Source organism: Eschrichtius robustus, chromosome 10 (genome assembly GCF_028021215.1).
Source record: "Eschrichtius robustus isolate mEscRob2 chromosome 10, mEscRob2.pri, whole genome shotgun sequence".
In the NCBI taxonomy this organism is placed as follows: Eukaryota; Metazoa; Chordata; class Mammalia; order Artiodactyla; family Eschrichtiidae; genus Eschrichtius; species Eschrichtius robustus.
Window position 1 is genome coordinate 36,925,329 of NC_090833.1, and position 17,065 is coordinate 36,942,393.

General features: G+C 52.2%; 2 protein-coding genes across 6 annotated transcripts in view; one reads left to right on the forward strand and one right to left on the reverse strand.

Annotated features, from left to right (window-relative positions):
• The window catches only part of TMEM8B (transmembrane protein 8B), a 49,273-nt gene extending 32,588 nt beyond the window's left edge, over window positions 1-16,685 (reverse strand). For 3 of the 5 annotated variants that reach the window (XR_011075119.1, XM_068552404.1, XM_068552406.1), the window contains exons 1-3: window positions 6,483-7,221; window positions 1,840-2,029; window positions 1,254-1,461 (exon numbers count right to left, since the gene is read on the reverse strand). Coding sequence is in view for 3 of the 5 variants with exons in the window: in XM_068552404.1 (XP_068408505.1) it covers window positions 1,254-1,461; window positions 1,840-2,029; window positions 6,483-7,008 (924 nt within the window). In the remaining 2 variants the exon portion in view is untranslated. Of the gene's footprint in view, window positions 1-1,253; window positions 1,462-1,839; window positions 2,030-6,482; window positions 7,222-16,674 lie in introns of those variants that run through there. The other 2 variants (XM_068552405.1, XM_068552408.1) reach the window with 2 other exon arrangements.
• Window positions 7,418-14,071, forward strand: FAM221B (family with sequence similarity 221 member B). The gene is made up of 7 exons (XM_068553200.1): window positions 7,418-8,047; window positions 9,613-10,237; window positions 10,416-10,556; window positions 12,866-12,976; window positions 13,150-13,347; window positions 13,539-13,658; window positions 13,807-14,071. Exons 2-7 carry the CDS (start codon window positions 9,613-9,615, stop codon window positions 13,986-13,988), a joined length of 1,377 nt encoding a protein of 458 aa, XP_068409301.1. The 5' UTR covers window positions 7,418-8,047; the 3' UTR covers window positions 13,989-14,071.
• Window positions 16,686-17,065: the final 380 nt, after the last annotated feature.

A 17,065-nucleotide genomic window follows, 5' to 3' on the forward strand; every position in this document is an offset into this window, starting at 1 on the left:
TTGGATAACTACAGCAGGGCTTCAGAAAGATTTTCTCTTCTCACAAAGAGAGTCAAGAATCGGAGCTGGGACCAGGAACAGGCTCTTTGGGATTTGGCCAAAGACCTAAGAAGACATTCCTCCTGATAGAAGAACCCTTGGTTCTGATGGGAGTCAAGAACCTAGAACCCAGAGCCACTTCCGGGCAAGTTCGCAACATGCTCTCACCCAGAGGGTTCCCAGGCCTGCAGAGGAGGTTCTCCTGTACATCACTCTCAGGAAAAACTGGCCTATCACTGAGGCCTCGAGACGCTCCCTCAGCCTGAGTTCCCATCTCCGACAACAGCAGTGCCCATACACTTGTCCCTGTGTAATTCTCAGCTCATTCAAAAGCATTATAACACCTCTGAACGCTGGGCCTCAGCAGGAGGAGGAGAGGGGAGTCTGACACAGTCCAGGGCCCCTGCCCTCAAGGAACTCACCCTGGAGAGAGATGGCCAGGTCAAATCCTCACCTGACTGGGAATTTCTGCCCCTCCCAATTCTCAGTGGCCAAACCCTACTCGCTTTCTTGTTCTTCATGTCTTGTTCTTTGAATCCTGCTCAGCTCACGCTTGGCCCTTTGCCGTGACCACTGACCCCAAACCCGTGGCCATCCCACTCTGACATGGCCACCTCATCCCACCCCCCTTCCCACCAATGGACAGGAGCAAGAAACCTTCAGGTCCTCTCACAGTAATGAAGAGGTCTAGCCTGCCCAGTACCTGGGAGTGGCAGGAAAACTCTGCAGCATTTCCTTCCCCTGCAAACCAGAATGGAGAAGCAGCCTGACCTCAACCCTACAACACTGGAGACTTTAACAAACTCTGCTCTATGAAATCACTGCCGATGTTTGAGGGAAAGAGCGTCAACAATCAGGTTGGACGCCAGTTGCCCAAAGCCTTCTCTTAACAGGAAAGGGCTTCCCTGCCCCAGAGTATTCTCTTACCATCTTCCATAAGGTGTCAGGAGCTAAAATTCCGATAGAAGAGGAACGTATACTCCCAAATGGACTAACGACTGGGCTAAAGCCTACAAGAGTCTGCGGGGCTATCACCAACCAAGACGCAGAACAAGACTAGTCTTGACCCACCAGGTGACCTGCTGACCTCTAGCTATGCCCCACACCAGCCACCCTTATGCTGTTGCCCACCCTGGCACAAGGCTGGTGTGCCAGGTAGCCCAGAGATGGAGAAGCAGCTCTGGCCCCTCCTGCCCTGGACAGTATCAACCCACCTTGACAGAGATGTGGCCGTGGGCCCGGGGCAGGTGGGCAGCCAAGAACCAGTCCCCAGGTAAGGGGCTGCTGACGTTAAAGATGCCAGAGGTGCGGTTGGGCAGTGTCCAGCTGAGAGTCAGTGAGAAAACCCCAGGCACAGCCGTGTCCCCTGGGAAGTGTGTGTGCAGGGGATTGATGACAGGGGGTGCCCCGGAACGGAAATACCTGGGGGACCAGAATGAAGAGAAGAGGAAAGCAGGCAATGGGGTGGGACATGGAAAATGGGGGAAAGAAAGGAGAACTGTCATTTATCGTCAGTAAAACAAGTGGATTCGCTATACTGACCCACACAACAAAGTGGTTCCAGGTCAGGGGTCAGAACATAAGGGGCAAAAGATCAGCTCGGGCGCTCACACAGTCACACAGTAGCCAGGAATGGTCAGGAGACAGAGGTCTTGGCCCTCAGCCAGTCACACTTCAATCCGGACAAGGGTCAGGGGTCAGGGTCAGGAGGTCAGCTTAGATACTCATAAACTCGCATTTTCGTTTGGAAAGTGGCCTGGGGTTGGACGCGGGGGTCAGGAGGTTAACTCAGACACTCACACAGTCACACTCTGGTCTGGGCAGTGGTCCCCAAATGTTCCCCCCTGCTCTTTGAAGATGATGAGGTTCCACACGGCCAGGAATGTGTCTTCGGGAACATGGAAGTGGAAGAGCTCAGTGCTGGCAAAGGAGCGGAAGGGACTCAGCTTGCGGGGTGAGCAGGTGGAGTAGTCAGTCAGGAAGAGGCCTCCTGGGGAGCAGGCGGAAGAGAAAGGAGCAAAGTAGGACAGGCCATTTCCAGCAAGCCCCAGGCACACCAAGCTGCCTCACCCACAGCACCGACTCAACAAAGGCTCTCCTCTGGCCGGGAACTGGGTCTCACGCTGCCCTAGCCATCATTTGCCTTAAACCTTACAGTGACCTTGGGAAAAATGACCTCTCTTTACGGATAAGGAAACTGAGGCTTAACGCTAGACCAAACTGAGGATCCAAACCTTGATTTGTCTAAATGCAAAACCAGGACCCTTTTGAGGACCCCACAGCTGCCCCTCACTTAGGAGCCATTGTTCTCCTCTTACCAAGCCTAACAAAACAGCTGTGGATAGTGCACACGCGTGCGTGCGTGTACGCGCGTGTTTGTGTGCGTGTGTGTGTGTGTGTGTGTGTGTGTGTGTGTGCTGGCATGGACTCTTAGGCTACTGAGCAGCCTGGAACTCCACCTGTGGGCTTGGGAGTCAGCATGCAACTGTGAAACTGCCTTGTTTATTTTCTTCCCCTTTCTGTTCCCCTGTGGTCAGAAGCAATAAAAACTCTCAGAAGCTTCACAAGAGCTGTCTGTATACTGGCTCAGGGCGGCAGAGGGGAGGGGAAAATGTGGTGAGGCTGCAAGGGGCCTGCTTGGGTGGCAGAGGCAAGGATAGGAGCTGGCAGGCCACCACAAGAGCCCCAGGGAGAGGAGGAAAGGAGAGCCAGCAGGGCCTCTGGGATTCAGAAGGAGGGGCTGGGGGCGCTTCCTGGAGGGAGGCCCAGTGAGGCAGTCAACTGGTAAGCCAGTGGAATCTCAAACCACTTGGGAATATTCATATCCAGACGAGGCTGGGGTGGGAGGTGGGGAGAAAGTGGCCCTCTGTAGCCGAAATGCCAAGATACCTGATCATGGCTGTCAGGAGCAGAGCCCAGTGAGCAGGAAAGCCTGGAGTAAGCAGCTACCAGGCAAACACATAGGGACCAGGACTGCTGTAACAATGAAAAGAACCCAGCGGCTCAGCTGGATAGAAGAGGGCCCCAAATGACAGGCAAAGCTCTGGGGAATCTGACTGTTCTGGAGACATAAGACCAGCCCCAGCGAAGCCCAGAAGGATGCCCCCAGGACAGATGAGAAGGTTGGGAACTCAAGCAGCTTCAGAACAAGAGTAGGGGCAGTGGGTAGGGGAGACCTTGAAGTAGAGTTTTCAGCCCAGTAGGAAATCCCCACAGGCTCTGCCTATTCTGACAGTTTCCCCCTCTGGAGATGGGAGATGTAACTCCAAAAATGAGGCATTTGAAATAACAGAGAAAGAAGCATCTGGAAAGGGAGGCTGCTGAAGGAGGGAACATGGATCAAGGTTGGCCCTACTGAACTTCAGCAACCTTGAGTCACCCTGCAGAGAGCCGTCCTATATAGGTGGAGGTCACTAGCCCTAGACTAGCCTGTGCTCTTCAAAAGCCAAGGTTACACCCAAGGACTAGTCTGTGCAGTTCAGGCCACATGGTCACTCTCAACTGTCAACAAGGAAGACCTGCCACCTTGCAAGATGAGCACTGCTCAGGAACCAGAGAGGCTCACAGAGCAGCACTCACAGGGCAGTGGTGATGTATCAGAGAGGGATGAAGGGAAATGAACCAATGGATGGGGAAGAAAGGTTTCCTAGGAGCCCTGGCTGTGACAACTAGGAGGCAGAAAGCTAAGAGCTGAATAGCCTGGATACTATTGTTACAGGAAAGCAGAGCACTGGAGCACTCCCTGCTGGAATTAGGGCAGGGCTCCTCCTCCTCCTCAAAGCTGGTACCAGGTATGGGTCATCAGATGGGTCATTGCTACTGTTAGAAGAAATGCTGGCCAGGCCCCCAGTGCAGATTCTCAGAGAGCTGGTGATGAAAGCAGCTAATGACCTTTAGGAAACAATAGACAGACATGCACAAAGAGCCCTGTGATTAAAGGAACATGGCATGGCCTGGAGAACTGGGGGACTAGTTAAGCCACCCTGAAGTGGCTAGGGGCTACAGAGGTCACAGAATAGCCTGGTGGGAAAAGGGAGTAAAAAGAAGCTGGGGATGCTGGGAGGAACCTAGAGGGCAGATGTTTGAGAAAGTGTCCACAGCCCCATTCACTCCAAGCTTTGGTTTTGGGTTTCACCAGGACCTACAGAGCTGTGTCCCAGAGGAAGCACAAGTAAGGCCCTAACCAAGCTCAGACGAACCTGTCTTGGATGCGCCAGTGCTTCCAGATGAGGCTAGAGTGATTCTCCATCACCACCTGAAACACACACACACACACGTACGCATGCACGCACACACACGGGCTGAGGCTGGCCCTTCTAGTGACAGCACTCAGTAGAACAAAAGGTCACTTCCTGGAATGGCAAGGCGTGCCTGGGTTATGCAACTGCAGTCAGACAAGCCCAAGGAAAAGACCCAAGGATTTATTGAGACCGACTGTGCCATCATGGTCCTGTGACACTGCTAGTCTCTCCTCAGGTGAAACCTCTCATCACCAGGTCACAGAGCACCCCTGCAGGCCAGTGACTAGTACCAGCACTCAGGGCAGCCCTGCCTGCTGTGGGACCTAGTCAGGGCTCATTTCCAACCTCATTATAATCAATCCTCCCAAAGCACTTGAAACTGCTTCTGGGCAATCATGTTTTAATCCACATCTTTCAACTTTCTACAGCTCTGTGGCTGTCAATCACCCTCCTCTCCTAGTCAGCCCAGTGTCTGCCCAATGGGCTCATGAACAAAGAAGCTGGGGTGGCAGGGATAGAAGCTATGAATTGGGCTTGACAGAATGGACTCCCCCTCACCCAAACTGAAAAACTGACCTGCCTTCTGCCTCTGTTGAGTGCCCGATCTGCCAGCAGCAGTAATCAACACTGAGCAGTAACCAACACTGAGCCCCTCAAGGAATCTGGCTGGGGGCAGAGGGATTACTCATGTATGTTGTGGGAGGCACCCAACACTGCCTCCAACTGGGAACTATCCACTTGGAGGTGACGCTTCAGTGATCTGTCTGCAGGAGGGGCAAGAAGAGCTAAAGAGGAACATGCATGGGCCACAACATGTACCTCCCCCTCACACAGTAACATAAGGCACTAAGGACACACAGGCTCACATGCACACAACAGACATGCGCCTACTTAGCAACACACAAGCATATACACACACTGCACATGCCCAGCATTCCCACAGATCCCTCAGGTACACACACAGACACAGAAGTGCCCAGATACCAGTGAGCATCCACATAGAGCTTGCACATCTCCGCAGGGGCAGTGACCTTTGGCGTGCATTGATCTCCTCAAGCGTGTACACTGAACCGGGGCCCCAGAGCTCACTGAAACGCAGCCCCTCCACCCTCAGCTGCTCTGCTATTTGTTATTGCCAAAGACTTCCTCAGGCACATCCCCATCAGCTCTAGAGTGCCACCCGCCAGAGGTGGCTGGGGGTTGGGGCCATGATGACTCTTTATTATGGGGCCATCTTTACAGCACATACCCTATGGCCAGGACCCCCTCATCCTCCCACATTCCACCCATTAGGAAGTTGGGTATCTCCCTCTCCTGTCCGAGTCACTTCCTCACTGGATGGTGGCCCTGGGCTGACAACTGACAAATGAGGATAGTTTGTGGATGAAGCCCCCTTGTGGGAAGACAGGGGAGAGGACAGGTTGTGCTTTGAGCCTTTCTGCACTTGGATCTGTTTTCCTATTGGGCATATATTGCAATGAAAAAAAAAAAACAAAACAAAAACAAAAAACACCAGTATAGGGTAGGAATTAGGAAATTTTTTTCTAGCCCCACACTGCCACTGACAAGCTGTATGATCTTGGGCAAATTGATCTCTTGCTGAGCCTCAGTTTCCCCATCTGTAAAACAGTCTCCGAGTTTCAACCCTGCTTTAAAAGTGTCAGGAATTATTCCTAAGCAAATCAAGCTTATTTGGAATGAAACTCGTTACAAGAAGAAAATTCATTTTTATGGCAACTAACCCATGTCCATGTTATTTTGTTATTTGCTACACGTTATTTTCAAAACTGCTTTCTTAACCCTGTTTTAAGGCATGCCCAGTTCCTCAAAGGTTTAGGCCAGATCTTCCCACACTGGACTAGAGGCTCTCTGCTGGGGCACTATGTCTCCCCCACCAAACTTCATGAGCAGGTGCAAAGCACTCAGGACTTTCTTGGAAAAGCAAGAGTCAGAGTGGAGTCCGGATGGACCCCAAGAAAGAAAACCTTGCAGTCTCTGTCAGCCACCTGCTGAGCCTCAAGCCCACAGCTACCACTCTTCTGACCCTGCCAATTCCTCTCAATTATGTAAGACTTCTTGTTTCTCTCCACTTCTTCCCCAGTGATCTAGCTGCCCAGGTCCCACCTCTCCTGAATCCCTCCAGTCCACCCCTCCCTGCCAGAACCCCATCCCTGCCTCGGTCTTTCCTGCTTCTGCACTCACCAGCCCCTGGGCCAAGGACAGACAACAGCAACAGCAGCAGTAAGGCTGACGGCAGCTGGAGCCCAGACCTGAGTCGAGGCTGGGAGAGGGGCAGGGTATGAAAGAGAGGGCTGGGTAGTGGGAGAGACCTGGGTAAACACAGAGATGAGGGCAAAGACTGGGATAAAGAGTTGGGCTGGGCTGGGCATTGGGACTTATGCAAGGGTAGGGGATGTGATGGAAGGAGGGGCTGTGCTGGGGACTGGAGGAAGGGCAGGGGTTGGGCCCCGGCCTTAAGCAAATTTTGAGAATGGGTCTGGGACAAGGGCTGGGCTGGGATTTGGGAAAGGAGGTGAAACAGGGGCAGGCGCTGGGATGGGGGCCAGGCCAGGGACTGGAGTGGGGGCCTGAGCTGGGACCCGGATCTGGGCATTCGCTGGGACCCAGGCCGGAGCTGGAACCGATGTGGGAAGCGGAGCGAGGGCGGGATCGGGGGCCAAGGCCCGAATCGGGATAGGAAAAGGGGCCGGGACAAGGGCTGGGCCATGGCCCGGGGCAGGGGCGGGGCCGGACAGGCCAGCGCGGGCGCTCGCAGAGCTGACCCGCGGCTCCGCTCCCACCCCCGGGGGGTGACCTCCGGTGTCCTCGCGGGCCCGGGGCCGGGGTCGAGCCTGCTGGGGCCAGGCCGGGGACCTGGGTAGGAGATCAGGTCTGGGCGACTCCGAGCTGCGCTGGACGGGCGATAACCAGGCCCCGCGGCGGCGGCCTCCGCCTGACGTCGTATGACGCTCCGCCCCCCTATTAGTTCGATTGGTCCTTCTCACTAAAGCCCGCCCCCGGCCCTATTCTATTGGTCTCTAACTTGGCCCTGCTGGGCTCGACGACAGACCCCGCCCCAGCTCCAGCTACCAGAGTCCCCGCCTTTCTCTCCCCAACCGCGGAGCCCAGATGCCCCCATCAAGATTCTCACAGCCCCCACTGACCACCCCACAGACATCTCATAGGAACCCTACAGAGACCTTCATAAACCCAGACACTCACGGACGTCCCCACAGATATCTGCAGACCCTACCCAGAGACCCTCACAGAGTCTTACAAAGATCCCGCAAAACCACTCACAGAGATCCGGCAAAACCCCATTAAAAGAAGTGACCCTCTACGTTTGTCCCCTCCGGGTCAAATGCATACCCCTCAGGAGACCTCACTCACCGAGGAGGTGACCAGACTGCTGTTGCCATGGAGACTACTTGGCGTTCCGGTTGCCCTGGTGACGGATCCTCCACTCCCGGCCAGGGTTCCAGAGGCTTCAGTCAAGCCCCTTCCTCATCGGCCCTGGATCCTCTCGTCCCTCCCCCTCCCACCCTTCTTCAGAACTGGCCAGAGCTCCTTTGCGATTTTCTGCAGGTGTCCAAGTCCCCTCCTTAAGTTGTGACTTGCAGGCAAGTCCTCTCAGCACACAGCGCCTACAGCCAGGGCTCGTCCACAACCACAAGCGCCTTCTCTCCCTCGGGGCCAGTACTTCCCGTTCCCGGCTTCAGACAAGATCCTGACCTAAGGACTTGTAACAGCCGAGACAAAGCCCAGAGGTATGTAGTCTCTCAAAAGGCCCCTCTTCCAAATCCTCGTTCCATTCCCTCCTAATACCTTCCTGTCCCTTCCCACCTCAGTCCAACCCCCTCCCATTCTCTACTTTTCATCCTTATCCTCTCCCTCCCCCGTTCCTCCACTCAGTTCCCTCCTCCCCTTTTCCCTTTCCTCTCCTCCCATCCTCTGGTTCTTCACCCTCAGGTCCCTTTATCCTCTTGCTGAATGTCTGGCCATCTTCCTCCCCATCATCCTACTCTCCCCCTGCTTTCTGACACAAACTTCCCCTTTGGAAAGGCCCTGATGAGTTTAAGAAATGATAAATATAGTATTTCTGGAGCATGGACAAAGGTAGAGACTGGGGGAAGGTAAGGCTGGAATCCTTATGCAGTGTTGCAAATGATGACAGGCCTTGAATGTCAGGGCCAAGAAATTTGGACCTAATACTTAGGCTGAGTCACTGAGTGTTAATTTTTAAGCAAGGGAACGCCGTTGTTGGGTTGCATTTTAGAAAGGTCTCGCCTGGGTCATTAAGGTGGACTGACCCCTTTTGGACATCCTTCCAAGATAAATTAGGCACACCCCACTCCCCACAGCATCCTGGGCTTACCCCAGCACACCACCAACTCGTTGGTATTGTCATTTTGGCTAACCTGTCTTCTTCCCAGATTCTTTCAACTGAGTCCAGTACCTGAGTAAAAGTGTTAAGATTAGGCTCTTTGTAAAAGTTACCTAAATCAATGAAAGAATGGGAAAGTGGATTAATATGCTGGGGAAGGCAGCAGAGGGGCAAAGTTATTACATAATCCAGGTAGAAAATGATGAGAACTTGAACAAAATTGGAGAGAAAGGAGAGGAGAGAATGGATTTGGGGGATATTTAGAAGATAGGAAATATAGTCCTTGGTGCCCATTTTAAGATGTAGGCTGAGGGGAAAGGAGAATTCTAGGATAATTCTCAGAGTTCAGTTTTGATGCCCTGTAGGACATCCATTTAGCAATGTCCAGCAGACAGTTGGGTATGACTGAAGTACAGGGGTTTAAAGAGGTCTGAGCTGGAAATATGGATTTAGGAGTCATCAGGTGTTATCAGCATACAGCTGGAAGTAGCTGAAGCCTTGAACATGAATGACATCACCAAGGGGTGGGGGAGGGGTCCCTAGACAAAACTAGACTGTGGTCATGGCATCCTCCTGCACTCTTGGGAGCAAACCCCCACTTTGGCTTGGTCTTCCCAGTCTCTAGAACTCCACAGCCTGACCTCCATGGTCCTGAGTTATGCCCAGAACCCTGCTCTTGGACCAGCCTAGATGCTATGTTAGGACCCCTCCTCTGCTACCATCTACTGAAGGGATTCTGACTGCTTCAGCCTTTCAGTATGCGATATGGGGTCTAGGCACATGGGTGAAGCTCCCAGCACCATACCCTGGCCCAGAGCTCATCTGGCTTCCCCCTTATATCTCAGGTACACTGAAAACTTTATCCTAATTCCATAGCCCCCTGTGAATCCTGACTTGCAGACCCTCCAATCCCAACCTAATGAAACGTGTACCCTATTCTACCACTAGATGGAAGCAGACAAGGTCACAGAAGAGCCTCATACCACCATGGATGCAGAAGAGAGCCTTTCTTCAAAGGACCCCTCTGCTGAGGACTCACAGGAGCCCCCTATCCCTGAAATCCCCTTAGAGCCTGCCCTCTCTGAAACCCCTTTAGAGCCCCTTGCCTCTGAATTTCATATGGTGCCATCCATTTCCCAGATCCCTTTAGAGACCCACACCTCTGAAACCCCTTTGGAGCCTTCCATCTCTGAGATTCCTTTAGAACACTCTGCCTCTGAGGTCCCTTTGGAGACCCTTACCCCTGAGACCCAGTTGGAGACTCACATCTCCAAGGACCCAGAGAAACACCTTACTTTTCAGACCTCATCACTAAGCTGTGTCTCTGTGTCTTCCTCTGATTATCTGAAGGAAGCCTTCTCTGAGTCTTCCTCCAGTGAGGGCTCATGGACAAGGAGGTCTATCCAGACCTCTGAATCTGAGAGCGTTCCAAAGCACTCCCTTTCAGGCCTTCCAGCCCAGGTCCACCTGGACACATCTGCAAAAGATGGGGAAGAGGAAGAAGAGGGAGAGAAAGGGGTGGCTGCCACTGACAGCACCGCTCACGCAGCTCAGCCTGAACACCAGCTGGACAAGAAGAAGGGGAAGAAAGGAGTCAGCCGTAATTGCTCCTGCCCTTTCCCCCTTTCTCATCACTGTCTTCGACCTGCCCCAGGAGGAGGAGATTGAGTTACTCTCTGACCAGGCCCCTTCTCTTAGTTTTAGGGCCTCCTCACTTCCCCTTAATTACTCAGCCCCTTCCTCCCCAGGTTACACCATCCACCCAGTGGTCCCTGCTGAGCAGGCAGACCTGGTGGAAGTGACTAAGGCAATGCACAAAGGGAAGTTTGATGCTCAGGTGAATTATCTTTTCCAGTGGGAGAAGGAGGCAGCCCTGAATGCCATCCAAACAGGTGAGCCCAGGCAGCCTTTCAGGGGCTGGTGACAGGCCCGTGGCCATCCTCCCATCCAACAGGATCTAGGAACTGCCCGCTCAATGGACAGCCCTGGTGGAAATGGCAATGCCACCTGCCTGGAATCTGGGAGGGGAGCAGGCAGGTAGGCCAAGGTAGATGAGGGTGGATGCAGACAAAAAGTGGGGATATTCATATAAAGACAGGCAGGAACAGGTGGCTGAACGAAGGCTCAGATAGCCTGCACCAAACAGATCCTAAGGCAGAGATGGCCCAGGACCCTGGACAGTTTCCAGGTGACTTGTTGCTCTGATATGGCAAAAGGCCTTAGTCCCCTTGGTGGAACGCCATTAAAAGGCTGTCATGGGGAATTCCCTGGTGGTCCAGTGGTTAAGACTCCGCGCTTCCACTGCAGGGGGCATGGGTTCAATTCCTGGTCAGGGAACTAAGATCCCGCATGCTGCATGGTGTGGCCAAAAGTTTAAAAAAAAAAAAAGGCTGTCATCGCTGCAGCCCCTCAAGTAGAGTCTGAGGTATAACTGCCATTCCCCTGCTTCAAACTCCAGTCTTCTTCATCTGAAAGGTGGGCAGTGACTCCCACATCAGTGCTTGAATTTGACTCTCCCAGGCCCTCAGGCTAGGCCTTGATCTATGGGCACTAACACTTGTTCACCTCTGCACCTCACCTGTTCCTGCACTGTATCCTGCTACTCTGAACAGAGTTCAGAATTCCTCTAGTGGAATCCTGGCCCCTGCCCACCTGCATTGTGACTCGGCCTAAAATCTGCCCTTTCAACCAAGCTTCCCTGTTGCAATGGGGCACTAATACCACAGGCTGGCAGTATCAAGTCAGAAGCATCAGAGCCAAAAGCCACATCTGGACAGGCTTAAGATCTAAGAGACCATGGGAAAGACAAGAAAATCTAGTCTGACAGGCACAGAATTGTGGATTGTGGTCCTGGCCAGAGTCAAAGACCAGAGGACACTAACTCTTTCTCATTCTCCTTATGGAATTTCAGGGCTTTGCCTGGAATATGGAGTCTCTCTTCCCTCCTAAAGGAATTCGCTCACTCACTTATTCAGTCAAGCATCTATATTCTCTGAGCACCTATTTTGTGCCAGGTCCTGTGTTAGGACATCGATGAAAACACTGACCCTTCCTTGGAGGAACTCACGGTCTAACGAGAATACAAGTGAACAGTCCATTATAATGCATTGTATTGTGACAGGAGTAGCATGAGAGCCACAGAAGGCAAGAGGAAGGGCCCCTAGACAGACAGGAGAAGTCAGGGACAACTTTCTGGTGGAGGTGACAGTTCACTGGAAACTTTAAATGGGAATAAGAGTCCTAGAGCTAAAGGCCCCACTCCTTGGGGACTCAGGATTCTTGGCTCAAAGTTGGGGTACTCTCAGCTCTCACAGAGGATGAGAAACTGTGAGTGGGAAATGCTCTGGTTCTCCTCCCACATTTACTCAGCTCCACCCTTGCCTTGTGGTGAGACCGACCGTGAAGCCAGACAGCTTCAGATCTCAAGCGTGGTGGCCTCTTGCTGGTGCCTGCTCTCAGGGATACGTCTTAGCCTCACCTTCCTCTCCATGCCTCCTTTCTTAGCCTCACAAGCTTATATTTTTGCTTTTCACCACTCATGACTTCTGGCCTCCCCCTTTCTCCTGACCCTTGGAGAGCCACAGGCAGCCCTTCTCAAGTTCATAGAGGGTATTAGTTCAGTAACACCAGGAACGCAGAAGGGAAGTACGAAGGTGTCAACCTGGAGAAGTGAGAGAAGCCCTCCTCCTACCTCCTGGCACCAGGGCTGCCCCACTTCCTCCTCCTCTTCAGGTCCCTTCAATACTACGCTCCTTAGGAGCCAGTCCCCATCATCTACTCTGCACCTGGCCCATCATCTTCCCTTTCCCTCACCTTAGACACTTCAAGGAAACAGAGCAAAGGTGGACTCTAATGTTGGGAGGGGAGGAGATGAGAATCCCACAGTCTCAGAGAACTCAGCGAGATACATGTTCATCGTCAAACAAAATTTCACATATAATCTTCCTGCTCGGCATTGAAGACCGTCTTCAGTTCCCTCTGACAGGCTGACACAGATGGAATGGATCCTAGGGTGGGGAGGGATCTGAAGACACTTGTGGGGCGATGAGAAAACCTTGAAGAGTAAAGTCTAAAGGGGTAGGGATGAGGACTCGTGGGTAGAGATAGATACACATGGGGGGAGAGATGAGAACACCTTGGGGGGAGCTTAGGCTATTTTTTCTTCTTACTTTTCCTTATTACTCAATCCCTCCACACCCAGGTCTCTATATTGGCTGGCGCTGCCCCCATTATCTATGGGACTGTTTCCGGATTGGGGATGAGTCCAAGTGCTTTTGTGGACACTTGTTGAGAGAGCACCAGATCATCTCAGGTGTGGAGTGATAACTGTCCTCTGTCATGTGTTGGGATGTATGAGAGCAAAGTGTGTGTGTGTGTGTGTGTGTGTGTTTGTGTGTGTGTTGGTTTGCGGGAGGGGTTTCACATGGGAAAGCCACACCCTGTCAGGTGCTGGTCTAACCCTACCATCCATCCCCCTCCTCACAGACATATCCGTGCCCTGCAATGTGGGCCAGTGCCGCTGCCTCATGTTCTGCTTTATCCTATCACGCCCAGAGGAGGTGGGTGAGTTCTGGCTCAAGAGACGGGCCACCTTTGACCCCAGGGCTTGGAGAGCCCAATGTCGCTGCAAACACAGCCACGAAGACCACGCAGCTACCAGGTCCCATTCCTGCAAGGTCAAAGGTACCTTCCAGAGCAAGGGGAGTGCAGGGGTGGGCATGGGTCGGGATAGGTTGCAAATTGTTTGGGGATGCAGATGGGGAGCTGGGAGGAGAGACCTGGGCTTGCGGTTGGTGAGGAAGAGATGAGAATGTAGTCAGCCCCTGGGGAAGCCCCAATACCCTGTACTTTTCTTGGCTGCCCCCTTGCCCTAGGCTGTTGGTGCAACTGCTTTGAGTCTAATTTCCTCTGTGCGGCCTGTGACTGGCGCTGGGAAGAACATGAGACTTTCTTTGAGACTGAGGAGACCCGGCAGCGAGGAGGGAGGCCTCACGGTGAGGGGGCAACCTGGGGTAGGGGCCCACTCCAGGGTCTGTAATCAGAAGGCCAGGCAGGAAGGCACTCCTGCCCTCAACCACCCCATCCAGGACTACTTCACCCCTCCCCCCTGCATCCCATACCCGCACTGGTTTCCACCCCCAGGAGCAGATTATGTGCCTTTCGCGGAGATGCCTACCCTCCGAGAAGCCATCATCAACAACTCTGACTTCGAGGCCCTCCAGCAGAAGGGGCCCTCTGGCCGTCCCAGCTCCCACCCTAGTCCCCCTGGGCTCCCTAGCCCATGCAGTGTCCAGCCTGGCCCCATATCTGACCCCTGTACCTGACCCTTTCACCTCTGCTCTTCCCTCCTCCAGGGACAGACACCTGGCACAGGCCTCTGTGAGCCTGGCCCAGATCAGCAATAAAGGGAAAGCCACTGGAATCTGACTGGCTCTGTATGAGGCAGATAGAGCCCAGCCCGGGGTAGACACCCTAGGACCTTGGAGTTGGCACCTACAGGGGGTGAGAGAGAGCACCAGGCAGGAGAGAGGCCGGATCCAGCCATCTGCCTCCACTGCACCCACGTTCAAACTGCTAGCTCTGGCATCAGGAGGAGAGAGTGGCTTCAAGGAAGCCAAGGAGGGAGGGGATTTCAAGAAGGAGCAGTGATGTTAGACACAGATAGGGGCTCCAGTAAGACAAAGTCTGAAGAGTGTCCATCAGATTTTGCAATCAGAAGGTCTTTGGTGACTTCAGAGGGTGCAGCTTCAGTGGTACAGTGGACCAAACAGCAGTGAGCGTGAAGGAATTTCTTTAAGAAACTTAGACGAAAGGAGCAGGGAAGAAGTCAGACAATATCTACAGGGGGATGTGGGGTCAAGGAAGCATTTTTTATTTAGGAAAAGGGGAGGGGCCAGTAGAGAAAAAGACCTTGAAGGGTACAGAAGAGAAAGATGCCTCGTGAAGCCAGAGCCCAAAGATGGAAGGAGAGGATGGGGTCAAGGCGAAAGTGAAGGGATTCACTCTGGACAGGAGAAACACCACTTCTTGAGACCAGGAGGAGGAAGGAGGATGGAAGAAAGGATGGAAGAAAAGATGGGGCCTTCACTGAGCTGCAGGGAGTAGGATCTGGTGGAAGTTCCCCTGTGAAGTAGGAGACAAGGTCAGTTGCTGGTGGGGGAGGAGAGGGATAAGAGTGGGGGGTAGGAGACAGGAAGAGAGGTGAAGGTTTGGGAAGGCTAATGAGGGAAACTGGAGAAAAACCTAATCGGTGGGCAATTAGGGATTTAGGTATAGTTGGAAGCAGAAACCTAGTTAGAGAAGCAGAGAAGCAAAATATTTAGATTAATGGGTGGTGATGGGAAGGGTATCAGGGAGGATGATCAGGAAAATAATGCAAAAGAAGGCTTGAGGATGTGGAGGGAGCTGACCATACAAATAGGAAAGGAAAGTGAAGCCAGGAAGCAATTGACAGATTAAAAAAGGGAACAGTCAAAGGAACAGAAGTCTCATGAGGTCCAGTAGCAGATGTAGTGGTAGGGATCAAAGTACAGGAGACAGTGGCCAGAACCCGCAGAGCGCTGCAGCTTTCAGATGAGAGCAGTTGCAAGTGATCACAAGAGCCTGGAGTGGAGAAGACTGTGGGCTAGGGGCCAGAATCAGTGAGTGTTGGGGATTGACTAGGAACCCATTGGTGATTCTTATGGGGAATAGGGGTTTCTGACACTAATGAGCTCTGTGATCTTAGACAAGTCACTTTCCCTCTCGGGGCCTCTGTTTCTGGATCTATAAAAAAGGATAACCTCTGTGCTACCTGCCTCTATGAGAATCCAAAGAAATAACCAGTTTCAAAGTGTTCTGTACTCACCTACCGCTCCTGGCTGGTTTCCTCTTCCCAGCACCTTTTATCTCTTGCCCTTCTCCAGAGCAGCTCTAGGGGCTGCTGCTGTCCCAGAGGCACACGACAACGGCAGCCTCCAGGGCACAGAAAAGGCCAGTGTACATACCCTCAAGTTTAGGGAGGCCCTCTATTATTCCAAGGAAAGGTATGCAAATTTGACTGCTAGAACCCCTGGGGGAAATCACAGGGTCAAATGTCTGTCCTTTGGAGGAGAAAGGACTCTCTAACAATAATATGGCTATTCAAAAGAAATAATTACTATCTCCAGAAGTAGAATTTCCCATTACTGGTTATTATGCAATCAGCACCATGGTGACCTCTCAGTAAAACCAACTCAGCTAATAGTCAACAATAAAGGAATGGTTACTGTGATAAACTCATTCAAGAAAGTATTATGCAGCCATTACAAAGTATATTCACATAGACTATGTAATAATATGGGAAATTAACTGTAAATGGAAGAATAAGAATATAATATGTAATACATATGTATTATATATTACGGAAAAGGAAGTGAAAGAAAACACCAAATGTTATTCATTCCACAAATAATTATTGAGCACCTATATATGTCAGGCCATGTGCTAAAAAAACTAACGATACGGTGGTGACTTTTCTCCTGTGTTAAACCTCAGACTAAAACTTTCCCGGTGTGAGTACATTAGCATTTTGTGACCCCATGTTTCTGATGTCAAAAAATATATATTCCAGCAGAACGAAATATACTTCTAACCTAGCCGTAATACATTTCCCTTGTCCTTCAAACTCGCCCGGCTCACTGAAAATGCCAGACACGGAGCTAACCGTATCCCATACTTTTTCTGATTAGGAAAGAACATTGGATACATATTCCTTTGCTTATTAGTCGTGCAGCAAAGACAGGACACTCCTGTCCCCGCCCGTTAAAAAAAAAAAAGGAAAAGAAAAATGCAAAAACCGCCCGGAAAACAAACTGCAGAATCTTTAGTCTTGGAATATTTTAACAAGCACATAAACTAAGGAGGAACTGCCCTCAGATGAGTAAGTTAACATCTTTGAAATGGTCAAGGGGCTGATACTGTCCTTGTAGGGAATAATGCTGGGTATCTATCCCACCAGTTAAAAAAAAAAAAAAAACCGGCCCCATTCACCTTCAGGCCAACCCGCCCGGCGACCTCCACCCTCCTCTTTCTTCCGGGACTCCTACCGCCTGGAATTCCAGGGGGTAGTGGTGGTTCCTGGGGCCAATAAGCGCGGAGCGGCCCCTCTCCGAACCCCGCCCTCCTCCTGGCCAAGGCAATGAAAGGGTCCACAACCTCTGAGCCTCTGCGCGGCAGGTGACGGAGCACCGCCCCCTTCCTCCCAGCCCACCAGTAGGGGCCCGACCCGAATAGGAGAAGCCAATACGATAAAAGCCCCACTACACCCCCGCCCCCCCCAAGCCGCAACCTAAGCTGGGCCGGCCTTGTGTTGTGAGCCAATTGGAAGAAAATCCCACCTCCAGGTCTCTCAATCCTTCCAATGGAGTGAGAAACTATCTCA

Bases quoted from the DNA above. Each gene is read 5' to 3' on its own strand.
- FAM221B (XM_068553200.1), top strand. From the start codon at position 9,613: ATGGAAGCAGACAAGGTCACAGAAGAGCCTCATACCACCATGGATGCA. The intron at 10,557-12,865 runs GTGAGCCCAGGC...CTCCACACCCAG, and splicing joins CCTGAATGCCATCCAAACAG to GTCTCTATATTGGCTGGCGC. The intron at 12,977-13,149 runs GTGTGGAGTGAT...CCCTCCTCACAG, and splicing joins AGAGCACCAGATCATCTCAG to ACATATCCGTGCCCTGCAAT.